Source organism: Cyprinodon variegatus, unplaced genomic scaffold, assembly GCF_000732505.1.
Source record: "Cyprinodon variegatus isolate N-32 unplaced genomic scaffold, C_variegatus-1.0 Scaffold193, whole genome shotgun sequence".
Classification (NCBI taxonomy): domain Eukaryota; kingdom Metazoa; phylum Chordata; class Actinopteri; order Cyprinodontiformes; family Cyprinodontidae; genus Cyprinodon; species Cyprinodon variegatus.
The window spans coordinates 818,630-846,595 of record NW_015150646.1 but is presented as its reverse complement, the minus strand read 5'-3'; the positions used below and the strand labels follow the sequence as shown (position 1 = coordinate 846,595).

The 27,966-nt window shown below is 38.0% G+C and overlaps 1 protein-coding gene and 1 non-coding gene across 2 annotated transcripts; one reads left to right on the top strand and one right to left on the bottom strand.

The window, feature by feature from the left end:
• Nucleotides 1-738: 738 nt before the first annotated feature.
• LOC107087782 (rho guanine nucleotide exchange factor 15-like) lies at nucleotides 739-27,966 on the top strand. The gene is made up of 17 exons (XM_015379533.1): nucleotides 739-997; nucleotides 9,917-10,412; nucleotides 13,896-15,038; nucleotides 15,136-15,175; nucleotides 15,301-15,353; nucleotides 18,044-18,318; nucleotides 19,523-19,683; nucleotides 19,800-19,952; nucleotides 20,079-20,208; nucleotides 21,791-21,865; nucleotides 22,086-22,178; nucleotides 22,255-22,409; nucleotides 24,586-24,750; nucleotides 26,811-26,893; nucleotides 26,977-27,081; nucleotides 27,350-27,495; nucleotides 27,763-27,966. The coding sequence occupies exons 2-16, from the start codon at nucleotides 10,007-10,009 to the stop codon at nucleotides 27,493-27,495; spliced, it is 3,183 nt and encodes a 1,060-aa protein (XP_015235019.1). The 5' UTR covers nucleotides 739-997; nucleotides 9,917-10,006; the 3' UTR covers nucleotides 27,763-27,966.
• Nucleotides 23,477-23,548, bottom strand: trnaa-cgc. Its single transcript has one exon. It is a non-coding gene; the product is annotated as a tRNA-Ala (tRNA).

Here is a 27,966-nt window from a genome sequence, read left to right as displayed (position 1 = left end):
ATTTTATTTTTTGGCATCGATCCTAGTTTTTTTTTTTTTTTTTTTTTTGTTATTATTGGTTTGCTCCCGCTCCCGTTCGGCTCCCGTTAATGTTTAATCCTGTACCGTCCCAATCACGTGACACGGGAATCCCGTGACCCGTGGGATTCCCGAAAAAATGTCAGTCTCTATTGCAGAGACTATGTGTCAGAAGTATAAATTGACTTTTAGAGGGGGAAAAAAATGGTAGGCCATGGCCACCCCTGGCCCCCCATCTAGCTCCGCCCCTGATATTTCCCCTAAAACACAAAGCTTAAAGAAGAATGCCCATTATACCTTTCATTTAGACAGCAATGATGTATAAAGATCTGCATTTATATATTAGTGAGGGATTTTCAAAAATGTAGTTTGGTTTGGAATGTATGGATGTCTTGCTTGGTTATTTCACTGTTGATTCAGTGTAGATTGACCCTCAAATTGTACTTGCATCTATCCGTGTGCCCTCAATACACATTAGTCCCTACCCTGGCCAAATTTTCAGGCTACAGCAATTTTTATTTTAATTTTATTTGCTAAACATTTTATTTTGAAATCACTTCCGTAGTCTCTTAGGCCGTTGCTTTATTTTGAAAAGCTCCAACGGAAGTCGTGGACGTCACTACGCAGAGCTTGACGGTTGGAATCTCAGGAGGATACTCTCCTCCCTCCCATCCGCTCCTCTCTTAAACGCCGCCTGTAACAAAGACGAGACAACAACCAGGGGGTGATGGGAACCAACACAACACACTGACAAACGAACAATTTGGAACTAAGATATTTTTTGTCTCACCGGGAGTTCATTTTGTCGTTTTTTTGACTGTTATAAAAAAAAAAAAAAAAAAAAACGTTTTATTTCTCGTGCCGGGAGTGGAGTTTACACCGAGAGGTTTTCTGACTTTCTAAAGAGAAGTAAGTCAAGATGCTTGACTAAAACTAGACCTGAAAAACCCCCGAAGCGGAACCTTTCTAACCGTGTTTGGTATGTATTTGTTTCTTTAATGTTTAGTATGTTAAACGGGAAACGTTTAATGTCATCGGTAGTTCAGCTGGTTGTAGTTAATTGCATGTAGAGAGCACCTGTTCAGACACTTATGATAACTTTACACGTTTCCTGCTTTTCTCAAAAGAAGCAGCGTTTATTATTAGTAGTAAATCACTTTATTGGCGTTTATACAAAAAAAAAAGATAAATATTTTCCCAGTTAAATGTAACAAATCAGTTATTATTATGCTATAGCATGTATGCTAGTTGTGGTTTAACTTTCATAAATATGTAGCAACTAATTCGAAATCAAATATAGGGATCCTTCTTTAAAAGTAGCAGCCAACATGTCCCCAGCTGTATTATCTTTCCTGCTTTCCCATCCCATCTCTCCATGTGTCAGCCCTCCTTCCTGAAACACCTTTTTCCGTTTTCCTTTGCCTGGCGTGGAGCTTAACCTCTGATCACATGCACAGCAGCACGTCTAAAGTCACCCTCAGTTTATTGCACACAATAACCATGCCCAACAACAATAACTGTGTCAGAAGATTCCCTTTTGTTCTGAAAACTGGGGCGCCTTAAAAGGATCATGTTGGATTTAGCAACACATACTGGTACAGTAAAGCCTGCTGACCTGCCCTAAGTAGTCCAGAAAAAATAATAAAAAAAACAAAATAAAAACAAGCAGTGCTCTGCAGGATATATCTATTGAATTAATCAATAGTCATTAGAGCAAAGGGAGATAAAAGAGAAATCTGTCTAAGGAGAGTTTAAGAGAATAAAGGGACTTGTTTTATTCAACAGCCCATTGTAACCCAATCAGTGTGTCAGGGTTACACACACCCTCTGTTTTAAAGTAAATGTGTTGCTTTGTGTATAGCAAATTACCTGAGGGCCAAATCTGAAACCAGAGAAACACTCCAATCCCACCCACTGCCATTGAATGTATAAGCTAAGATGGATCATATCTGCTCTTTGCTTCCAATAACTTCAGATTAGACATTTTCTGTCTGATTGAAACCTGAAACCGAGTCTCCTTCTAAACTGGTCTGACCAGCTGGTACACTTTTCTGAGCTACTGGTTGCACCTTAATTTTGACAGAAGCTGTCAGGTCAGGAAGATTAATCTGTAATATATATTTTTTGTACTGTTTTTTTTTTCTTTTCTGACTATAGTGTGTTTATTCATATGAACTTAGCTTTTATTTGTAGGAATAAAGTTAAACCTTTCAACTTTTTAGATAGGCTTCAGAGAGGACACATTTGAAACATTAAGAAAACATTTTTTTCTACTTATCAGAGTCTTCAGTTTCAGCTTTACCTTTATGTTTCGTTGGTTTTGTGTTACTTTGTTTAAATAAATGATATAAGAGAGACTTTTAGACTTTTTAGATGAAAATTTCCCTATATTTTATTATTTTCACTAATGCTTTTTAAGCTTTTAGTGATTTCTGATTTTCTTTCTAGGACTTAAAATATATGAAATCTTTGTTTTAGTCCTAACATTCAGCATTTGATCATGGGACCAAGAGCCATAAATGTTTGCCAATCCTGATGGCTAACTAATCCTTCGTACGTTATCTTTGTCTTTTGTTCCACAGTCAGTTTATGGGAATCTGTAAAGGCTTTATTGCCAAGATAAGGTGCTAAAGTGCTAAACACAGACAGGCAAACATACAGTTGCTATAAATTAATATGGGGAAATATAATTCAAAATAAACATATACATGTTATATAGGAAAGGCACAATGGCAGATACCAAACATCAAAAACAAAATGAAGTTAGAAGGTAAGAAGTATAAATAAACCCTTCTCTTTTCCTATAAAAAAAAAAATCATGTTAAAAATAACACAGAGCACATTCAAAAATGTTTCCAGTCAACATAATCTTCTTCAGTTGTCAAAAATCACCCTAACTGATTAAATTAAAGGGTCTATAAAAAAGGTAAAGGTAAAATAATCTAAAGGTTTTTATCTAAATTGGTCACTTTACTCATTATCATGTTAATTGCTGCACTGAGAATAGCATTGAAGTATTCAGTTAAGGTTTTTCTGAGTTTGGGGGCTGCACGGTGGGGCAATTTGTAGCACTGTTGCCTTCTGGCTTTGATTCCTTCATTCCTTCATGAGCATATGCGTGGGTTCTGTCCGGGTACGCCGGCTTCCAAAAACGTGTCTCTGTGTTGCCCTGCAATAGACTGGCCACCTGTCCAGGGTGTACCCCGCCTCTCGCCCGTAGACAGGTGGAGATAGGCACCAGCACCCCTCGCGAACTGCTTGGGATAAGCATGAAAGAAGATGGATATAATTTTGTACTTCTGCAGCCACTAGCTGAGTATACAGTCTCACAAAGCAGCACCGTGGCATCTTAATGCAGAATGACTCAGAGGATGACTAACGCCCCGGATTGGTTTGGTTTCCTCAGCTGCTGTGATCACCCCCTCTGCTGTGAAGATATTCACTCACCCAAGTTGAACGATACGGTTTTCCTTCCTGCTTCTAACTTAACGCTGTTTTTCACGTTGCCTTGCAAAAGTCTTTAAACCCACTGATCTTTTCACATCTTGTCACATTTTGGGATTTTAAATAAGGGAAATCAATATAAAGTTTCCTGAAAAATGTATGCAGTTCCAGTATGTTTTCATTTTTGCCCACTATTAATTTAGACACCCAGAGGAACTAATGAGCACCTGAGGATTCATAGACGGCATAAATGGAGTCCAGCTTTGTGTAATTAAATCTAAGTCTGAATGCATCTCTAAAGCTCTTAAATGACGTTAGAGAAGAATGTGGAACATGGTGGAGGCATCATACTGTGAGAATGAAAGCTGCTCACTCTTCCAGGTTTTATTGGTATACGAATTTAGAAAAAAGTATGTTTCCTTTTTCTTTCACTTTTGTTCAAGAGGGTTTAACAATCCAGTTCTGCCTCAGTGCCATCGTGTTACTAAATTTACTTTCCCATGTTTCATAAGGAAGCTTGGTTTGACTGCTTCCTTTAAAGGGTTAAATTTGGTTCCCAAAGCAGGAGTCATCATTATGAGTAGGCAATGGCTTCTTTGTAGGTCAGTCTGAGCAATAAATCTATAATGGATATAAATCTAGTATTAGATGACTAATTATATAATTTCATAAAACACAGTGGTTCCTTATCAAAGATTTTGAAAAAAACAAGGAAGGAACCATTGATCTCAGGAGAGCTCAAACAATAAAACGGAGGGGAGTGTCTCTAGGTACACAAGTCTCTAAAACAGTTTGTGAACTCTTACTAGCATATTAACCATTTATGTCATGCTGTGTTATTGCAGAACTCTACACTGAGATCCAGCTTAAAGGAAAGAAGCTGCAGCATTTTTAGTCCAAGGATCATAGAAGAGCTTTTCAGTCTAAACATTTACTCTGGGATTTATACCTTGTGGTCTATGTGATCTAAACACAGATCAACTTGACCTTCACCTGCAGTCAGACAAACAAGAAACAAGTGTTTATTTCCTGTTGTGTGTATGGTATTACATCCCAGTCTTTAAGTGTTTCTTTGGCACAGGGCAATCTTTTTTTTTTTTAAATATTCTTATCATTTTTCGGCCTCCAAATTTAAGTGTTCTTACATTTTTTGGAGTGTTTTAAGAAAATAAGCATTTTTGCACAAACTGTGTTCTACATCATATTAGACTACTCTTTATTTCCTTCTCTTTATGCAGTTTTCTTCTCAATTTATAAATGTTTCTTTTTGATATTTTGTAGCTTAGCTAACATCAGATCAGCAATATCCTGGGTCAGGCACTTTAATAAAGTTGTTCTGGTGGTGCATTCACCTAGCTTATAATTTAGGTCAATATTTGCCATTCATGAATATAAGCTAACCCTTGCATATTAGCCAAATAGGAACATGTTGCTGTGGGCAATGTTTTGCCAGTTCATAGTTAAAAAGAACAAGCTCAAAGTTCAGTTCATACAGCTAATAACTCACGTTCATAGTTCAGGTTTTTCAAAAATGAACTTTCACAAACCTATAAATGAACTACCGGTAGTTCATGTTCATTTGGTAAATTAAGCCTCAATCATGCACTATAGAAGAAGATATTTCATCCTTTAAATGCGTGATCATAATATAAAGAAAAAGTTGGAAAATACTCGATGCTGTCAAGGTATACTGTGCAGTAAAGCCTTTATTTTGCCAAACTACACAGAACTTCAGGAACATACAAGTACATTCAGGTTCTGCTGAAAAGATCTGCATCAAAAAGGATTTCTTGTGTTCTTCATTCAGTAGCAGATAGTTTCCAAGATAGCTCGGATGCTTTAACTCAATGTGTCATTTTAGATTTGAAGTGGTTTTGACTGATGTCTCTTAAGTCCCGGTGTGCAGAGTTTGCAAAAAATATTAGTTTTTTTCTGTCTGTTTTTTTACCTTGGATTTAGACTCAACTTTATTTATCCCTTGGGATTACTCCTTCAGGGAAATTCTGGTTCCAGTAGATTATACAGAGTACAAAGAGTTAAAGCAAGATAACATTAAAGATGAAAATACAACAGACAATATAAAAAGAGTGTATATAGTACAAAAGGGCATAAAAAAAAAGAAAAAAAGTTGTAATGTCCTGGAATATGTTTCTTTTAGATATAAAACATCTGCACAGTATAGGGCTAAGGGAAGACTACACAGTAGTTAACTTTGATTAATCCATTTGTACTGCAGAAATGTACTGACCTTATAAATAAGTAACATATTACACGAGCTACACAGTACTTGATGTGTGTTATTGCTTAATGAGAGAGCAGAATATTGCACATGAGTGACAATAGGTAATGCCTTTGTTTGTTCATAAAACTCTGCCAAACACTCTTCAAAACTGTATCAGAAATACGACTAGATGAGTCCATTGTGCACACAAGTATTAGCAGGAGACATGCTGGTCTGTCATGCTGTTAAAAGATTGAAAATGTGCCTGTTCAGCATCCTGTCAGTCATACAGATACAGATAGGCCTCAGAGGATGGTCAGCTCAGTCTCTATTAGAGAAACAGGAAGGGGGGTCTCTCCTTCGCAGGCTGTAAAGATGTCTGATCAGAGTCTGTAGCGTTACCGGCAAACAATAAAACCACATAATTTTTCATCTAATCTGATTTTAGCAGTGTAAGAATGGTCAGTGAGAATAATCCTAACCTATAACTAAAGAAATAAACATGGAATAAAGATGGAAATAAATAAGATTGACTGAATAAGATGGAAAATGGGCCATCAGCTGCCGTTTCTCAGATAGAAAAGAGGAGGACCTTTTATTAAAAAACTATCATGGCATGATAATCTGTGGTAAATCCACCTATTCTTCCTTCTTCTGTTATGTGAATCATTCAAACTCTCTCCGCCCTTTATGAATAATGGTTCCTACCAACCGTGTCAGCTCCAGGCGTCTGCTGCAGTTAGCTTCTTTTCACCGGGTTGGGCACATTGTTTGCATGCAAAGAAGGGAACCATGAAATTAAATATAACTATGGGTAATCTAAGAATTTTTTAACAGAGACAAAAACTTTGCTTAACTCTACTTCACAGTAGAAATGTTAGATTAACTCATGAAGTTGTGGATGGACTAAGATGATTAATGTTTAAAATAAGAAAAAAAAATCTCCCATTACCTTATGTTGAGTGCTTAATATCTACCCTGTTTACTTTCGGACTATAAGTCATTACTTTTTTGCCAGGTTTTGAACCATGCGGCTTATAAGAAGGTGCAGCTTTTCTGTGGATTTTTCTTAACCAATAGAGGAGGAAGTCAAAACTGTAAATGCAAGAATAAGGGGCTAATTTTCATTTAGCTCAAGAACATGCTAGCAGCAGGCAGGATGGAGAACAAATGTAGCAAATTCACACATTTTGACATTATAAAGTTGGGCTCAACTCCTGCAGAGCTGAAATAAAGATCTGACGAAGCCCCATCTTTCAGTAGAAGATCTTATTGCTGCGAGCCAACAAGCTAACAGGAGCTAGCTTTCTTTTTCCTCCCTACTCCAGGGACTATATGTCTATATGGCTTATAGCCTGGTGCGCAGTATATATGTACGTTTTAAGTTTTTAAAAAAAATTAGTGGGCATGGCTTATAGTATGGTGCGCTCTATAGTCCGGAAAATACGGTAATAATTTTATTTTAAGACCAGAAATACTCCTTTTGGCATTTCATCTTATTTAGCTGTACAGTTTTTAAGAATATTTTTACCTTTTTAATTCAGATTCTTCAGTCTTACACTAAATCAATTTCTTAAGATGATATTGTTGCCCCTTGGACCAAGTTAATGTTTTTGACTTTACAATCTACTTTAATAATTATTCTGTAATTGCAGGTAGCTTTTAAGCTGCCTTACTAAGATAAGATCACAGTTTTCATCTGTTAGATCAGAAATGTGCAACCTTGAATTTGCAGCTCACTTAATATCTTAACAATCCTCTCTTGCCCAAATTTGTTTTTATATTTTTATTTGTTCTGTGCCACCATGAAAAATAACAGGCCTCACACTGACGCTTCTCGTAAATTTAATCTAGAACCGCCACTGGTTTGCATGTATGTGTCGAGAGAAGTGCTAAAAAGTTGACATACAGTTTGACCCTTTTTTTATTACTGTCCCTGACTTATCTAATATTTCTGACATCCTGCAGCTCTAGTCCTGTTTATCTATAAACAACTGCAAGCCAATCTAGGTTTCTCACCTTCAGAGTGGAGATACGCTTAGAGATATACAACCAAAAATTACTCAGTCATTGGTTGAAAAATCCTCATACCAACACTGTTATTAGATAAGTGTGTAAAGATTAGCCTGAGGATTACTGGCATATTTTCAGCACACAATCAGTAGATACAATCAAAAAAGCATGTTTGGATACTAACAAGTCTTGTAATGGAATTAGGAAGTTCACTGCTATTGTTTTAGTAGCCTATGTGTTTGGTTTAAACACTTATTGCTTAAATTTGACTCTTTCTATTCATTATCATGTAGTAGTTAATAATGATAATAATAGAACTTTATTGATCTCACATTAGAGAAATTTAAATCTGCATTTAACCCATCCCCTTGGGGAGCAGAGGGCTGCCATTGTGCGGTGCCCGGGGAGCAGTGTGGGGTTAAGGGGCTTTCTCAGGGACCCAGAGTGAAAGCTGTGGGGATCGAACCGGTTACTTTTCAGAGCACAAGCGCACTGCTCTAACCACTAGGCCAATGCTCCCCCTTTAGGAACACCTCATATATGTTAATTACACTAAAATCAACATTTTACACTAAAATTTATGTCCCCTTAAATGAAGCCAACATGCTTACTCCCGTTAGCTTGTTGGCTCGCAGTAGAGACAGCTTCTACTGAAAAATGGGGTTTTGTAAACTTGTTTTTTCAGCTCTGCAGGTTTGAGCCCAGTCTCTTCATTCGCTTTAATGCGGTAAATAAATGTCGAAATGTGTGAATTCGGTACATTTGTTCTCAATCCGCCTTGCTGCTAGCATGTTCTTGTGCTGCATGAAAATTAGTCCCTTATTCTTTTGAATTTCCAACTTTGACTTCCCCCTGTGCCGATTAGGAAAAATCCATAGAAAAGCTGCATCATCCTATAAGCAGCTTATAGTCCATGAAATATGATATATATTTTCAAACTATTCAGACAAATACAACCCAAGAAGTTGAAAAAGCAGTTCTTAAATGATAATTTCATTACTTATGGAAGCAAATAATCAAACTAAACCAACTTGATCCTATATGAGAAATAATAGTTTTCACAAATTAAATGTGCTTTCTAGACAAAAAAAAAGATCAAAAAGTACCAATGTACATTTAATGTGAATAAAAAGTCTTGACAGAATGCATATTTTAATTGGTCGGACATGACTGCAGACGGTCGGACAATGATCTTCTAGCACGGAGTGTATAGCCCAATAAAGGTCTGCCGTTATGTGCCATTCAGATGCTGTGATTTGACTTAAAACAGGACCTTCAAATGTGTCTTAATTTAATTGTATGTTACAGATATTACAGGTATATTACAGATGCCTTGTGGCATCTGAAAAGGTTGGTTTTGATTGTTTTTATTAATTTAAACAATGCGTTCTCTATTTTTTTCCCCACTCTCTATTATATTTTTCTCATATCTTGCCAGGCTGTAAAATTCAACTTCAGTATGTCACAAATTTGACAACCTTTATAATGGTCAATGATTAAAATACACCGTAAGGGATCAGTTGTAATGGAAACGGGAGCTTTCCAAAGGTTCCTAGGTCCACACTGAATGTGTAGTAATTGGCACTGGGTGAAAGCTCATGCTATCTCTGCTGTATACGTAATACAAAGGGTTTGTTGTATACTTGCAACAATGGGCATCAATGGGGTTAAACTTTGCTACCGATCAATACCAATCCTCTGATGCTGCTGATAAAATGAGGTTCATAAAAACATTCAATTTAGTTTATTTATACATTGCACTTCACAGAGACAAGTCAAGCAGACTGGTTCAAAGTTTGCTATGTAAAGAAAACTGGCTGATTGCATTGAGTCACTGCCTGGACAGCAATCTGTCATACCAAGCATGCAAATGAAGGGCTGATAGTGTACCCGCAGCGGTGAATCATTAACTTTGTCAGAAATGTTTTTAGAATAAGAGGTAAGGAGTATTTTTCTCAGTAGTGATGAAATCACGATTCAATCCTGATATGAACAGATTTTACATTAACTTGGGTTATAATGGGTTTATTTGTGCTCGGTGGAAATGAGAACATGTGAGCCGTGCCTCATTCAGGTTTATAGCTCAGAGGTCAAAGCCTGACTCAAAGATTGAATGAAGATGGCACCACTGAGTTAGCTGTTGTTTGTTTTCCAGCTTAAAAAAGTGGTTTAAGTCACTGATTAAATTTTCCTTTTTCTTTTCTTCTCTTTTCCCATCAGAGGATGACAACGCTCCCATGCTGACACTCACCATCCAAGTCTCTCTGACGCTTCTCTGAAAGAAGAGAAACCCCCCCCCCTCCAGCTACGATGTCTGTCCTGGAACGACCTATCTCGCCCCTCAAACCAGAAATCAAACCAAAACCAGAGATCCCTCCTAGATCCATGCTGAGGAACTCCACCTCTCCTGTTGGCGGGACCTCCAGTTCAGACACAACACCAGGAAAGGTGAAAAAAATAGCAGAGAGGTTTACTAAGCAAGACCCCATCGAAGCAGGAGAGCAGTTGGTGAATGGTTCTGCAGAGCTGTCTTCGAACAAACAATCGAAAAAGCCACCTGAGATAAAACCCAAACCAGACATCTCCTACACTCAGCCTCAGGTGGGAACTGAGCAGGTGCCACCGCTGCCCAAGAAGAGGAGCCGCTTCCTGAAGAAACAGCAAGAGAGCATTGACGAGAATGGCGAAGACATGAACACAGACAGAGGGAGATCAGGTACGGCACCCGCTCAAGACTGCATGATAGGAAGGTTGATCTGTCTTGGGGCATTCTCGAACATTTTTAGGGAGCCTGGCAAGAGTTCTTGGGCTTTTTCACCCAGAACCGTCTCTGGTAGGGAGGTAGTACTTTATTCTGCCTGGGAAATACCCGAAAGCTGAAAAATTATTTAGACTTTAGCCTAAAGTAATAAACTGCCAACATTTGTTGGTTATTACAGGGATCCTATCAGGAAAAGTGTTTTATTTTCATGTTATAGCCCTCCCAGAGTGAGTTTCAGTTCCTGTGTCTTCCAACTGTTTCCCGCAGCCAATGGTTCAGCCTAACCTGGTAGTGGTTTCACAAACACTATGATGAGAAACTTTTAATTCCATTTACCTTTTATTGTTCTTTTACTGTTAATCTATGTGCAAATGTGAATGTTTCAGTATAAAGACAAGTGAGAGGCAGACAGACAGGTGTGGCACCCACGTCTTCTATGCCCTGACAGCTGTAAACAGGTCAGTCAGCTGCTGATGGGAAAAAAATAAGATAATGAAGTCTCCTTCCAGCTCAAAGGAATATCTGCGGGTTCTTGGCACAAACAATTGGGTGAAATTCCTACCTCTGTGTCAGCCATCCTGAAACGTGTAAACATGGTCTAGTGACAGAGCAGGAAATGATGCAGATTCCTTCACAGTCTAAACCTCGGTAAAGTGAAACGCTTGTCGGGTGGTTGTCATGTTTTTACTCTGACGATCAGAACAATGTTGATATTGGATTTTAGTTTCCCTCCTCATCACCTGTCAGTACTAGGGTTGGGAATTAATAAGATTTTCACGATTCGGATACCCTTCAATCAATTCTGTGGAACGATTCAATTCCTTATCAATTCTCTTATCGATTCCGTTTAATGAGAAAGCATTACTGTACAATTTCGGGAAGTAAACTCATCTCCTCCTGATTTAAATAAACTAGCGTCACCTTTCTCTCGCTCCCTGAACTGCGGCGCAACTTCGTAGCGTGTTTTGTTACCTCCATTGCAATAGCTAGAATCATGTAAGAATTCCAGCGATCAGAAGGGCTTGATTAACAAGAAAGGCACACTCCCTTAATAACCCCAAAGACATTTAGGAAATTGGTTTCTTTCCAGAAATGGCATGTGATTTACTAGAAACCACATTAAGCACAGACAGTGATATAAAACTAGCTACTTACCACCAGAGTTGCCTTCCATGCTGGTTGTAACGTTAACTTCTGTCCGGAAGCATCAAAAACATGGCATTCTTTAAATTATATGCAATGTTGTGTGCGCAGGTGTTTCTGCATGTTGGATGTATTTCCTCCTGCGGGTGTAATTGCCACCTTGCAATGATTGCAAAGCGCCTTGTTGTCATCTTTCTCTTACTTAAAACGAAGCTAAACTTTCACGTTGTACTTGCTAACTGAATGCAGGTGCGTAACTTACTTAAAAACCGTGATGTAAGTCGTGCTGCCCAGAGCTAGGCTCTGCTGCTGCCTGGAATCGATTAGAGAATTGTTAAGCGAGCTGGCAAACGGTGGCATGGAAGTGGAACAAACGGAACCTGTTCTGAATACGAAACGTTTTTCGATTCCCATCCCCAATCATTACTGTCCCCTTTTTTTAATTCCATGTAGGGAAGAAAACGTTTTTTTAGGAGCTAAAATGCAAAAAATTAAGACTGGTTTTGGAGCTAAGTTTGGTTTTCAGTGTTTTTTATTAGACTTTGATTTAAAGAATTACAAATTTTCTCTCAAATATTGACTATTATTATGAAATAAATTATTTTTTAAACCTGAAGAACCACAATGACCACATTAATCAACATAGCATTCAAACAAGAACTAAGGTTGCAGCATTTTTACCATTTTGTGGTTTTTCTAGATCTGTATGTAAGCTTAGTTTTAAACCCTGTATTGTTGTTCCAAGTTTAAGTTATTTATAGACTACTGGAGGAGGTGATGTATTTACCATTTGCAGAATGTCAACCAACCAACTTTGGGTTTGGAATGAGTTGCTCTGTGAGGCAGAGGAGGAGTACCTAAACATGAAGGAAAGCTGCAGATCTACATTCCAACCTTCACCTACAGCTCTGATGTGCGAGCTGTACGTGACGCTGCAAAGGGTTCAGCTGTTAGGGAGGAGTTTAAAAGGAGCAGCGTTGCTCTCAAATGTTTAAAGGGTTTTTGCATCCTGAGGTGTCTTCCTGATGCCTTCCAGGGTGGCTGTTACTGTCACTTTCCTCTGGGAGGGACAGACCATGAAACTGCTCCACCTGGGAAAGAAGCATGGGAAGTAGCTTGGGAGAGGAACATTGTTTAGTTTTTTATGATTGTCTTTTATTGATGCAGTTTTCCTGCTGAAATGCTGACCTATATTTTTTTTCCCCCTTGAATGCTCCAGCTATCCCAGTTAAACAAGATCACCCACATTAAACCTGTATTTGCTTGCGATGGCTTTGTAGAGAGATTTAAAAAAAAAAAATTTGACTCCTAAAGGCTTCAAATTTGTGCTATTTATTTCTATTCAACATCTTCTACTCTGATGCCCCTGAATGCAATTCAGTCCAGCTGCCTTTAGAAGTCACCTTCATAGTATTTAATCTCAGTGTAACCCAGCTTGTTTTGCACAGCTTTCAGAGGTTTATTGGAGATCATCAGTGCTTCATGAAGGCAGAGAAACTCACTAGACAGATAAAAAAATAAAGCTGCAGACAAATTTAAAGCAGGGCTTAGGTTTGATCAACAAACAAACCAAATGTCTGAAACACCTCACAGAGCAATGTTCTGTCCTCCTGAAATAGAAAGAGAGGCTTATGAAGCCATGATGAATGTTAATGTGAGAATCAGCCAAAAAACCTGACTTTTATTGAACAGAGACATGAAGAGACCCATCACTGAAAGAAGCCAATAAGACATGTACAGCTGCAATGGTCCAATTAGACTTTCATTTCATTTGCTGCCCTTTATGAAAAAAAAGAAAGAAAGAAAAAAAGGTTTCCTGTACAAACACACCTCTGCATTCATAAAATATAACGTTGGTAGCATTATGCTGCGGGAAAACTTTTTTTTTTGCAGGGAAACTGATTTGTTAATGAAGGAGGAGGAAGCTAAACCCCATTTGGAATCAATGGCAAGATTTAAGATGAATGTTTAATGATTCCCTCCATCCAATCTAACTTGGCTTGGACTGAAAAGGAAAGAAATGTCAAAGAATTTAGTTTCTAGATTTACAAAGCAGTTACACTTACAAAATATTTTCCTGAAAGGAATATTATTTAAAAAGATGTACAACCTTTATTCCTCTTCATGATTATGCTCCGCTTTTTGTTGATCTATGTAATGAGATTCTGATTAACATATATAAAATAAATGTTTAAGGGATATGAATACTTTTCTAAGGGACTGTAGCAATGTAATGCTAACAGAAGGGGAAAAGATTACATAAAATAAGCAGTTCTATCTCTTCTGTGTCTACAGCACCAGATGGAAAGGAGGTGGAGGTTCATGGGGCAGGAGCAGTAGAAGCAAAGACAGATGACGCTCCATATTCTCTGCTCAGTAGCTGCTGTAGCAAAACTTGCACCTGCATGTGTCATCAAAACAGACCAGGCATGATGCTCATATGGGTGCCTGTGGATGAGCAAGATGCCGAGTGTCCAGGTAAGGGAGCTAAGGATGAGGTGCAAGAGCAGAGAGAAGAGACAGTGCAGAAAGTCAAATGTGAACCAGAAATAAAGCCAGCAGAAAAGGAAGAAGATCTGGGCACAGAAGAAAAGGACGCAGAAGTGCAGGATGAACAATATGAGTCAAAATTACCTGCAGTAAAGAAGGGAGAAATGAAGGAAGCAGATGAGGAGATGGGAGAGGACATGTATGAAGAAGAGAAGCAACAGGAAGCAGCAGAGATGATGGAAGTTCACAGACCAGAGCGACAAGAAGAGATTGAGTTAGCAGAGAAAGGGGGGGAAGATACCAGAGCAGAGGAAGATCAGGGAGAGGAAAGGAAGGACGAGGGAGGAGATGAGACAGACATGACTCCTGTGAGGGATGAGAAATCGAAGTTTTATCAATCTTTGGAAATGTTGCTGGCCGAGGGTCCAAAAAAGCCTTCTGACCAGAGTCCTCCAGCTCCCCTCAAACGCCGTGAGTCTTTGCTTTCAAAGCCTCCTCAGCCTCTGCCTGTCCTAAACCAACAGCCTGAGGATGAAGAGGAGAGTATTTATGAGCTCCATCTTCCTGTGGCTTCTCAGCCCATCAAAAAGATATCATCCCCGAGGAAGGACTTGAGGGATATTCCTCAAATAAATGTCCACAAACCGGCTCGTCGGGATAAACCGGCCCACAGCTCCGTAGACCCTGAAACTCAGTCTAACAATGCAACAGCACCACCTGCCATACCACCCAGGGTTCCTGTGAATGGAGCTCCAGTCCCTCAGAAGGAGAACACCTCTGGAAGAACCTCACCAAGCACCAACCTCTCGCTTGGTAGGGTCAGACCACCACCCCCTTCAACGTCACCTCCAAGAAGCCCTCTGATTCCTTTAAGACCCCCACCTTCTCCTCCAAACGCAGATTCCAGGAGGCTCAGCAACGCTTCCATGCAGTCCACCATCTTGTTTGGTTTGTACTTGTCAGGAGTCTATATCTATGATAAATTTTAATTAGCTAAGCAAATAATGGAGCAATGATGGAACCCCTTTCTCTTTTTTTTTATTAGAAGAGAATAAAAGCAGCAAAGAGAAAGAAGGTAGAGATAGGTAAGTTGCTGCCTTGTTCAAGAAGAAACATTTTATTAACTATTCAAAATATTTTCTAGGACTACTGGTCTGCATCATGATCAATAGACAGGGTGAAAATATGCATGATACGTCTCTTGTTTCAGGTCTTCAATCAAAAAGAAGATGTCTTTCAAGCGGGAGTTCCGCCTGAGCGATGGTAAAGTATCTACTTAACATGATCCAAGTTGAAGGGGGAGATACAATAATGTCAAACTCAAGAAGCCAGCATGCAATGCTGCAAAGAAACCTGATGATTCTCTCTGTTTGCAAATTAACAGAAATAACAATCCAAAAGTGATGGCAGCTCATTATTTTTGTTTTTTTTTACGAATATTACAAATCTGAATATATTTAAGTGAAATTTAATGCCATTGAACTATACCATGCAAAAAGTGAACTAAAAGTAAGACCTTCTTGAAATAAGTGGATTTGCATTTTATTTTAACTTATAAGTAAAACCATCTGCAAATAGAATAACATTTTGCATTGAAAATAAGAAAAAAAAGCATGTCATTTACATTGTTATAAACTCAGCATATATAATTATCTTACTTTAGCTTCCAAAATGATAAATGTCCGATCACTTTGAATACTGTTTAAATGAAGGTCAAGAGTTTCACAGATCAATTTAGCGCACAGAAAGTATTTAAGCTCAAATGTAACCATAGTGGCCGAGGTGTGCAGATGCATGAAGGTAGATAAAATTCCAGAAGTCCAGCAAGCACAAAAATTAGGCTGACACAAACACACAAAACACATGTAAAGGAAACATGCTACAGAGAAGAAAACAGATGCAAAGAGAACTGCAATTACAAATGCTGTTGCAAACACGTAAATGATGCTAAACACAAGCAAGGCAAACTGTCTGGGATGTAGCGTTGAGCTCGCTCTAAGCTGTTCATGAAAAGATACAGCTTTGGTCTTCATGTGAATTTGACCTAATTTAATTGCCCTACACACACAGTTTTGTAGAATTAATTTGTCACAAATCCGCAAGATCAATAAGAGAAACAAAAATCACAGAACTGAAATTATCAGTAGAGGCAATAATGGAGTTGATATCACTTTGACACATAAGTTATTTTCTTCTCTCCTTTTTTGCAGCAGGAAAATTATTAGTTTTATTGGTAAATATGGTTTAATAATATCCATTATCCACTAATGAGAAATGTTCTCTTTTCACCTTCCTACAGTAGCTCTCCCTTTTGCCATGGTAGCTTATGTTTTCTGAGTTCCATTGGTGACAGCTTCTTATTTTGCTCACACTTACCCTAAGCTGTCGGTTGATTTAACTTTGAGTTGAGTTACCTTGCTAATATCCTCTGTTCTGAAACCAAAAATTCTGAATATTAAAAAGTCTCAGGATAACTGCTCTTTGCTCAGTATAAATTAAGGCCACTCTCTATAATGGGGTCTAGGTGTCCTTTAGGTGTCATGCTTTTTGCAAAGGATCAGGTCCATAGACATTTATTTTTATTCATGTCTATAGTCTGGTCCAGTCTGAGTTTGTGAGTGTCTCCCTAGTGATGTGAAGCACTTCTCTTATTTGGACTTCATTGTAGTTCTTCTGAACTTGCAGTTTTTTCCCTTTGCACGTTTTCTATGTGTTCGTCTAATTTTTGTGTCTGCAGTACTTTTTGAATTAACTTTAATCTAGTGTTGAAACAATTGGGTAGATTAATGATGTTTAATAGATATTAAGACAAGTGTCAACTAATTTAGTAATCGATAGATCTTTAACAGGAGTACAGAAACTCTAAAACATGCTTTTATTTGATAGAGGAACCATCTTAGAGCACTAATTTTACCACAACTTTTAAAATATATAAACATTTTGTATTTACCGTATGTTAAAAAACAACAACTTTTTCTTCCATCAATATGCTCTTTCCAGAAGTCCTTAAATGAAAACATTTTAGTTTCACCTGGTGTAAAATCTGTAAATCCTCTTTAAGGAACCTTTTGCTATGTGATTTATTAATTGATAAATTGACATTCAATTATTGACAGATCAATGGATTTACAAAATGATCATTAGTTGCAGCTCTATTAACGTCATTCATTTGCACCCCTCTGCCACCCTATAACACTATTTATATTTTGTGTAACTAATCGCAAGCAGGACTCCTTTCCTTAACGTGCCGTTAGATTATTAAACGATATCTCAAAAGAATACAAGAAGGGAGGATCCATTGACAGGACAGCTATTCTAGCTAATCTGGACTTAATGGAAGGGGGAAAAGAGTCAAAGCTGATCCTATAGTTACATGCTTTATCTGGTGAAAAACTAACAAGACTGAATACAACCTATTCGTGGTGAAACACGGTGGTTGCAGGATCATACTGTGGGACTTAGACGGCGGTCACAGTTGATGGGTTCATTAGAGTCAAATATATGGCAGGAGTGTTGGGTAAAACAAAACAGTCAGAGGAATCAACATTTAGAGTGGAACAGTTTAGATCAGGGTGTTTTTATGTGTTGGAATGGCCTAGTCAAAGTCCAGGCCTAAAATGATCAGAATTTAGGTTTAAACTAAAGAAACATTACGTTTCAGCTGAATGGGAACCAATTTATATTTTACAAGTTAAATATAAATTATTTATGCCTTATAAGAGCCAAACTTTAAACAATCATTAATTAATATCAAGAAGTAAGGTTTTTTCAGTTTGCCTTATTTATATTCATAATCTAAAGTCTGCTTGTTGTAAGATATTTCCCTATACCCTGCATTGTGTCTAAACTTCAATAATGAGATAATTGTTGCTTTTAAGATTTTTTCATCTTCTTTCAACAAAAAATGCTCCGAATATATCTACCCTAAAACATGGCAATTTTTCTCGACTCAGAGCCTCTGTACCAAACCTACAACGACTTTGCCATCAAGAAGGAGCTGCGTCAACAGAGCATCATCCGCAGCATCAGCAAAGCTAGCGCGGACTACGCTATGGGTTGGGTGGCTCGCCATGACGAGAACATAACAGTGAAGTTAAACGGAAGCAAGCCAGCCAGGGCTAGCCTCGTACCTACAATGAGCCATAGCACCTTGTGGCAGGAGCTCCCTGCCGTACGGGACAGTGGAGTGCTGGACACGCTCACTTCTGAGCAAATCAAGTACCAGGAGGTGAGGAGGACGAACATGCAGAAGCTGTAACATAAATAAAAGACCTAAAAGAAGTTGAAGGGTGACATACTGTAAGAGACACCAGATCAGTCTTTAAATGTCTTCCATAAGTGTGAGTCTCACTTTATATACAGATGAATGACGGTAAATAAGAATATTTATATGGAAGAAAAACAGTCTCATTGGAATCTGCCTTTTTTTAACACGGAATTTTAAACACTGAATTTTTTTAAGAACAAATTTTAAACACTGAATTTTTTTAACACTGAATTTTTTTTAACAACGAATTTTAAACACTGAATTTTTTTAGACATTGAATTTCTTACACTCAATTTTTATCTGGTAAAAATTCACCAGAAAAAAAATTCAGCTGCAAAAAATTCAGCTGCAAAAAATTCAGCTGCAAAAATCCTCATTCAGCCGGGAACAGCACCGAGTGCAGCCGTTGTGTCACGTGACCAAATGAGCTAATTTCATTGGCTAGAAGCTGCGACTCTATCGAGTGTTGAGTGCTTTGGCCCTGATTTCACCAAAAGGTCAACACTTTTGCAGCTGAATTTTTGCAGCTGAATTTTTGCAGCTAATTTTTTGAAGCTGAATTTTTGCAGCTGAATTTTTGCTGCTGAATTTTTTTTTGGTGAATTTTTACCAGATAAAAATTGAGTGTAAGGAATTCAATGTCTAAAAAATGTTTTAAAAAAAAGGCAGATTCCAATGAGACTGTATTTCTTCCATATATTTAACACATTTTTAGTTATTCAGTCCAGAAAGTGCTGATTTTATGTATAATATAGATTAATGATAAACAAAATGATAACTTGGAACCATTTATATTGATTACTAAGGCTTACTATGTTGAAAACCTTTTAATCCCTTTTTTAATTCCACTCAACTTTCATTTGATTTTCTTGTTCTTCTTGCCTTGCCACCATCTTACCATTCGCTATCAATCTGCTGTGCATGATAAGATCATAACATATAGTTTTCCATATAAATAATCTTTAATCTAGTTGATCCCGTTTGATATGAACTAAAAACTTGAATAAATCATTTTCTGCGAAGAATCGAAAAATCGAACACAGGAAGTTTGGAGGTTTTGGAAGACATTACAAGCAGGAGAGAAGAAGTTACATTTTTATAGATATAAAAAGTTCAACCAACTCGGTTCCTAATGTTAATCTTTGTCTTTGATCCTCTTTGGTAGAGCATGTTTGAAGTCCTGACGTCGGAGACCTCGTACCTGCGGTCCCTCTACGTCCTGACTGACCACTTTATGGAAAACAGGGAGCTGTATAACATGATCATCATCAACGACAGGAAAACTCTCTTCTCTAACACCCTGAAGGTTCGCGAGGTCAGCGAGAGGTGAGAGATCACACCACGGGAGACAGAGGGAGATAATTAGGTCGTTAACAGCAGAATTCAGCTGAAGCTGTTATCTGGAGCACCTGGGAGTTGTTTGATCAAACTATGTACTGCAGGTTCCTGAAAGACCTGGAAAACCACATATTAAAGGAGATAGTGTTCCCAGATATATGTGACATTATCAACTATCACGCCCAGCACAACTTTTCCCCCTACATTGACTACGTGCGCAACCAGATCTACCAAGAAAAGACCTACTCAAGACTCATGTAAGAACCATCTGTCAGATTGTGAGAAATGATTAGCAGCTTTTTGAGTTGCAGTGAGTTTTTAAAACCTGGAAATCCACTCAGCTGTGTCTAAGCTGTGAGCGACTGACATCTGCTTTTCTGCAGGAAGACTAACGAGCAGTTCGCCGCCATGATCAACCGTCTTCAGGAGCTGCCTCAATGTCAGCGGCTGCCCTTTATTTCCTTCCTGCTGCTGCCCTTCCAGCGAATAACACGCTTAAGGATGCTCATCGAGGTGAGCAGCAGGTTTGAATCTTTAGAAAACATATCAATGTTGATGCAAAGTGGAAGCCTGAGCTCTGAGTACACGTTAGACTCCTCTTGCTTTAGCAATACGTATGCCTTAAGTAATCCCAGCCAAAAAGGTTTTCAAGAGAGCAAAGATCTGTAGCTGCCTCTGAAAGCCTCTGCTCCCTGCAGCATTGCTTCTAAATCATGACTATAGTGAGCGACATACCAAAGTCTGGAGCACACAAAAAGAAATGTTTTTCCTTTACCATCAAAGACTGTAGTCAGTGAGGTATTCATTTACGATCATTTAATGACTCAACAGCAACAGGTTCTCGCACAATATTGTCACTCTCCTAAACCGTTGTTCCCAAAATGAACGTGTCTAAGGTTATTGAAGCATAATATTGAGATAAATGTGTACCAAATCAAACAGGAGTAAAAGATGACCATGGAAGGACGGGAGTTGAAAAGAGCAGCTCTGATTCTATAGATATTTCTGTCAGTGTTTTTATGTAAGACTAAAGATCTCAACATCTAACTTAAATATTTGGTTTTAAAACCATCAGAATTTTCTCTCCTTCTTAAGGTAAGCTTTAAAATAATTTTAATGAGATGCCAAACAAAAGCTTTATTGAGTATAAAGCATAGACAGCTGCACCTCAAAAAGGCGCTGCAGTTTTCCCTTACTGGAAAGATAAGTTAGGCTGTTTGCAAACATTTCTGTTTATGAAAATCACGTAGTCCAGGTTTGTTAATGTCACCAGCTGTCACGCTTACTGAAGTGACCCTGTTTCAGATCTACAGTAGCCAGCATGTCTGTAAAGCAGCTGAGTGCAGGCTAGCTATCAGGGCATAAAGTCCCAACACTATCCAGATAAATATTTGCTTTAGTCTATTAGTCAAAATAATGAGATAATTAAATACATTTAGGTTTTGAAATGTGTTTTTCTTCTTGTTTTTAAAGACATGACTTTCAAATCCCATTTATCTGACGTAGGGTTTTAATACACCTGCTGATTGTCGTGTTGTCAGTGAGTAAAATGAAGAAGCAGCAAATAAAAAAAAAATGCCCTAAAAGTAACGATCAGGGCCGTTTAACATTACTAGAGGGAAATCTCTTTCCCGTGGCTCAAGCTTTCAAGAAATGACAGGTGGTTTAAACTTTTTGCGCAATCTTGAATGCATTTGTTGAAAATAAAATGTGGAAATAATCAATCAATCAATAATCACTGACACAGATATGAATGCCAAATGCTTTCAGTACCGATACAGGTGACACACTTTGGAGTAGAAACACTCTTGTTCTGCTCTGGTAAAGACCAACTGAAGAATTCAAAGAATTAGCCTTTTAATGCTTTAAATATTTCCGTATCAGCACAGTGTGAGTGAGGAATCCTTCATAGTTTCTTTTGATTTCCTTCCTCATCACATTCCTCTCCGAATGTGAGGAATGTCTTCAATCCAGAGTAATCCTTCCCACTCAACCTCCTGACACACATGGTCTTGCCTCACATCCACCCAGACCTGCTCTGAATCCACATGGCAGAGAATGAGCTGCATAAATAAAAGGCTGTTTGTCCTTTCAGAACATCCTAAAGAGAACAAAAGAGGGAACGCCAGAGGAGAAGACCGCCTCAAAGGCTCTGGCCTCCGTCTCTAAGGTAAACACCCCTCACTCCTCACTTTCCCTCTCTGCACACAAGAACACCTGACTTTGCCTCCTTCATGCTTAATGTAAGCAGAGCTGTGATATCAGCATTTGCTGTTGGGGACAGATTTCCTACTGAATGAGCCCAGCCAGGAAGTCATGAGACTTTTACAGTAAAACAGAGCGAATATGTAAAGATGATTGTGAATAATTTGACATTTGTTCACACACAGATCATTGATTGCTGCAACAGAGAAGTGGGGAAGATGAGACAGATGGAGGAGCTGGTAGAAATCTCCAACATGCTGGAGTATGATAAGCTCAAGGTAAGCTTGGACAGGACACCGTCGATGTGTCCGTCTGCCGATTAAACATCTAAGGATGGTTTTCTGTCCTCACCAGGCCACCCCCATCGTCTCTGAGAGTCGCTCTCTGGAGAAGAAAGGAGAGCTCCAAGAAATGTCCAAAACAAAAACCTTTGTCAACATGAGGGCCAAGTTCTCTCCAGTTTACCTCTTTCTCTTCAATGACCGGCTACTGATAACTATCAAGAAAAGGTATTATAGAAAAACTTAATTGATCTATGAGAAATTAAATTGATAAAAATTACAATTGCAATCAATGTCTTATCTAACATGAAACAAACTAAACTTATGCTGCTTTCAGTTAATTAGGGTCACCACCATTATTCCTGGCAGAAAAATGAGATCATTAAGTTTAGTGACTTGAAGCAATCTGAGGGAAGTCAATCATGACATCATGGCTTCACAAGCTTCTACTAATTCTCAGTATTTGAGTTAAATCCAGGTGCAGTTGTTGATGTGTTTTAAGACGCCTCAAACAGACTTAGAAGGGTCAAATCATGTGAAAAATCTATAGAAATCAGGCAAAGTATCAAAAAAGAAACAACTGCAAGTTCAAATTCCAGATGTTAGAAGGCACCCTGTTGACCTGCTTATATGGATCTAAAAAGCTTTGATTTTTATTAAGCCACCTAAATAATTGGGACGAAGACCAGGTCTGTGTTCCAGACAGACTTTGAATAGTTTACAATTTTTCATCGGGTTTTATTTTTATTCAGTTTTGACTTAGGATTTTTAAATCTTTTTTTCAGTATTGACAAGTTTTTTTTTTTTTTTTATGTTTAGTATCAGTTCTGGTTTTAGTGTTTTAAGTAATATGACCTACATATTTGGGTCAAGACCAAAAAAAAGAAAAAAGAAAGAAAATCCCAAAGCAGACTATTGCGTATGAATAATGATGCAAAAGATAATAAAAAAATATGCACATTCTCTCCTTTCTATCTTCTTTCTATCTCCTTTCTATCTCTCCATTTATTACAGTTTCAGTTATGTTTTTTGAAAGGCCTACTTTTGATTTTGATTTCAGTTAACGAAAATGTTTTCGATTTTAGTTTTAGTAATTTCGTTAGTTTTGGATAACAATGATAACCTTGGTTCCAAAGACGGCCGTGTTGTGAAATATGTGCATTAACTGTTAAAAAAAAGGTTAAAAAATGATGACATAAACTGAATGGCCACTCAGAAAAGAAGAAGCCACAACTCCAAATCGATAGAAATACTTTATCTATCCCAAGCCAGAAAATTGTGGAAGCAATATTGAGTGGAGATGCTGGGGATTGAACCCAGGACCTCATACATGCGAAGCATGCGCTCTACCACTGAGCTACATCCCCTACATGGTGGATATGCAGAAGATGAAAGAAAATATATGTCCTGTTGTCAAAAAAACTGCAACTATAGTGTTTGGACATCTGGAAGTAAAAGGGGTGGATTAATAACTCAGTCCCAGCTGGAAAACTCTCATAGTGAAGACCAAACCTGGGCACAAAAATATGCTGACCCTTCATAATCGACTCTATACCAGCACATTAGCTTAGGGACAATAAAGTCGATGTTTCAGGGTGTCCATCATGCTGTTCTCAGTCCCATAGATGGTTAGAGTTACAAAGGTTCCTCTAATCAAAGTGGCCTACAGACCTGACACAGATACAGCGGTTCTGTCAGGAGAAAAGGGTTCAGATTTAAGCCAGCTGCTTTAGGGGCTTGAAGGCGACCCAAAACCTTCAGCCGAGATCAAACAATTTAAAAGACCCTCCTAATCTTTTCAAATGTCAAAATTTGATGAAAGAAAGGAAAGAAACATACAGTTTTTCTCCTCAGGACAGAACAGCCATTAATCTTTTAATAAAGCTTATGAAAATATCTGACTCTGACTGTATTTTTTTATTGTATATCTTTAGAAACATCTTTATAGAAGAATTTTGAAGAAGCTTAAATGACCATGTGATCAACTGTTAGCACTTTGAACTTGAAACCCTAACTAAAGTTTTGCTGTTTATGGTTTGCTGCCATACTGCTGACTGAGCGCTGAAATATGGGCTTGAATCAGAGCACTCTACTGCTGACTCCTTTCACTGGTTGTCATAGTAACTGATCACCTGTGAATAATAGTGACTACAAACCAATGCATGCCAGTGATTTCCTTTCACCTCTGACACCAAAACTTCCTCAAATGCTATAGGAATTGCTGTCAGAGGGATTTAAGTGATAATAGAGACCCCTCTGCAGTTCATACATGTGACACATGTACTTGTTTTTGTTTTTTTAGGAGTACCACAGGGTAAACTTAAGTATAACCAGTTAAACCCGATTGTATACCTTCAGCTCTGTTTGTCTTTCATGGAGTTCTGCTTCTGTGTGCCCTGAACAGCTCTGACCGTTATGTGGTGGTGGACCACAGTCATCGAACTCTGGTTCAGGTTGAGCCGTTGGAGGAGACCTCTGGTGGTGCAACCTATGAGAATTGCTTCAACCTCATCATGCTGGAAAACCACCAGGGGCGCAAGATGGAGCGGCTCCTCAAAGCCCCATCCAAGTGAGTGATCATCTCAACAAACTATAACATTGTCAAAATTGTTTTAATTTTAGAAAGTAGATTTAGAAATTGGAAACTCATATACATGGTGTATCATCATACAAATTGAAGCAATGAGATTCCAATTAAAATAATTACTGAGTTTGTGCTGACATTCTGGTTTGAGGCGTTTAACCTGTAAGTGTCTGCAAACATTATTCGGCTAACTTTATTCACATCCTGGGAAAATGCCCGTAGAACAAGGCATTGTAAATCAAAAATACCCTTTTAAAGCTCAGGTTTATTTCTATAACTCGTATAAAACAAGGGAAGCATTTTTATGGTGAATAAAATCAGATAACCCTTGAATGTTTCCAATCATTCTCCAGGCATCAATCATAGACGTATCTGGAAATGCAGAGAATGTAAATTCCCTGGAATTCTGAAAAAAAAAATAATAATAATAAGTAATGTCTCTGTGAAGACACATCATAAGGCTCTACTGCTGAAAGAAATAGCATGTTGTAGCTATTTTAAAATTGGACATTTAGACAGGCCAGTGAAATACTTGGAGAATAACCAAGAGAATTTAAAGATGATAAATCCTCTTGTTCAGTAAGTACTCTCTAGTGGTAATACTGTTCAGAAGAAACACTACAACCTCTGTGTGGCTTCTGAGCCCCTTTGCTTCTTTATTTCTGCACCAACCCTCAGAAATTGGACCAATATTCAGCTTCTTTTTTGCCTTGAGAAGGAGCCATTTCTCAGCTCTGCATTGAGCTGCTAGGTTCTGGACATGCTCCGTCTCACGTGACTGCAACCTAGTGTTCCTATTGGTGCAGAATCCTTTTGTTTTAGGCATGGTATACTAATCAGAAGTAAATATTTGTAGATTTTGGACCTGTCAAAATGTATAAGCTTATTATTAATGTTCCATTTTTTTGCTTGGTAAAATTAGTTTTTATTCTACCAAGACCCTAAATCTTTAGATGTGTTTTCACACACTGTTTGCTGAAAGCTAGGCTTTTAAACCTATAAACACCATATCAGTAGTGATGTTTAAAGATGGTAACATCATCATGTGGAAAACTTATATATTATATAAACATATTGTTTCCAATCTGAACATGAAATTGAAGATTATCAGCAAGTCTGGGATTCCAAAGAAACAAATTAAATATTGAAGCAATATCTCAAGACATCAGCCAGGGAGTGCTGAACACAAGCAGGTCTTCAAAATAGACAAACACTCTAAGCATGTCACCAGGATATTAAAGTCAAGGATTAATGAAGGAAAATATCATTGGCGAGACAAAAATTTTTATTTTCAAGCATGGAGGTCTTATAGACAAGTTCCACATGGAGGAAATTAAATTAAAGGAAGGTTATAAGAAACCCAATAACGTAACTTTTAAAGACATTTTCACCAAATATTAAATAAATTGATGTCAACCAGTCAAATTAATAAAAAAAAAAAAATCCCTACCATTATGGGAATTTAGCAAATAGAAATAAACTGGTTACCCTGACAGGGTAACTGACTGAACTAAAATAAATAAAGTTTAATCCGATTTGATGTCAGGCAGTGATAGAACAGCTAAACTGTGGAACAACCTGCCCCTTGGTCTGCGGATTCTCACTGATCTGCACCTTTTTAAGTCCAGATTAAAGACTATTTTTTTTAAACTGGCTTTTAATACTTAGAAAACATTGTTTTATGCCTATGATTTTAGTTTTTTTTATTGTTTTGCAATGCTCCTATCTTTCTGTGAAGCACGTTGGTCTTCCTGGTGTTGTTGTAAAATGCTACATAAATAAACCTTGTTTTGATTAGAATTAATTTTTTTTAACCAGGGAAAATATGAACTGGTTTCTGCTATTTTGGTTATTAAGAAAAAGTAAAAATGCACAATGCTTTCCATGGTTTTTAAAACTCAAGAAAGAACATATTTACCTATATATTTATAGATGTATAGATATAGATAAATATGTGCTATTTTGAGTTTTAAAAACCACGGAAACTATAGAGCTGTCATGAATACGAGGTTTGGAGTCGAGTCAAAGCTCGTTTGTATCAACAGATCAGACATGGAGAGATGGTTGGCTGCTTTCCCCAGCTCCACCAAAGATGATGTTGAAGAAGAGGTGATTTATGAGGACTGGGGTGAGAACAACACACAGCGTCATCTATATCAGATGCCTTGTGTTTGGTCTTTTCACATGCTTATGGCTGTGTGTGTGTGTCAGATTGTCCTCAGGTGCAGTGTGTGGAGCGGTACGTCGCCCAGCAAGGAGACGAGCTCAGCCTGGAGCCCACTGAGCTCGTCAACGTCACCCGCAAAACCAATGAAGGTAAAAAAATCTGCAGAAATGTGCTCAGTGAACGTTTGGAAATAAAATTTTACCCACAGAATGGAACTATAGGATTTTGTAATAGTGTCATAAAGTGAACGTTTGGTTTTGTTTCACTGATGAACCCCGCCCCCCCTTTGACTCTACTTGTCGGTTTTTTATCCTTGAATCATCTAGCAGTTTAATATTTCTTTTTGACCATCTTGCTTTAACAGAAAAAAAAACTACAACCCTCCCTTGTTTGACATCCGCTTTCTTCTCCCTCCAGGCTGGTACGAAGGAATCCGTCTGTCTGATGGTCAGAAGGGTTGGTTCCCCACTGCAAACGTCATCGAGATCACCAACGAGCACGTCAGGAGGAGAAACATCAAGGAGCGCTACAGGCTCGCTCAGGCTACGATGAAAAACCACTGAGTACGTTTACATGGGAATGAACTCCTGTTTATCAGCAAACACTTGATAAATAATCCCCTAATCTATACTGCTGAGGTAACTGAGAACTAAACAGATCTTTGCCTGCAGATGCTAAAACAAATATTCTGCATGCATATTACGTGTGTCCGGGAAAACCCTAAAGGCACATGCCAGTCGTTTTAAGCATTTCTGGAAAAGCAATGTTTGGTTTTACTGTAAGCATAAGCTGTTAATGCTGAGTCATTCTTATTCTGCTGTTTCTGCCAGGCTTTGAGGACATCAAGCTTTCAGGAATGTCTCAGCTATGAACTCTAAAGAAAGAGCTACTGATTTACTGGATCCTCAGGTGTAAAACTGTGATGGTTTAGGAATACTGCAGCTCCTACAGTTTTTAATCAGCAAACCACTGTAGAGAAAAAATGTACATATGTTGAAAAATGTAAATTATGAAAAAAGCTGTTCTGCTTTAAA

Coding starts and splice junctions, on each gene's coding strand:
- LOC107087782 (XM_015379533.1), top strand. CDS start 10,007: ATGTCTGTCCTGGAACGACCTATCTCGCCCCTCAAACCAGAAATCAAA. Junction 15,354..18,043: donor GGAGTTCCGCCTGAGCGATG/GTAAAGTATCTA, acceptor TTCTCGACTCAG/AGCCTCTGTACCAAACCTAC. Junction 18,319..19,522: donor AGCAAATCAAGTACCAGGAG/GTGAGGAGGACG, acceptor CCTCTTTGGTAG/AGCATGTTTGAAGTCCTGAC.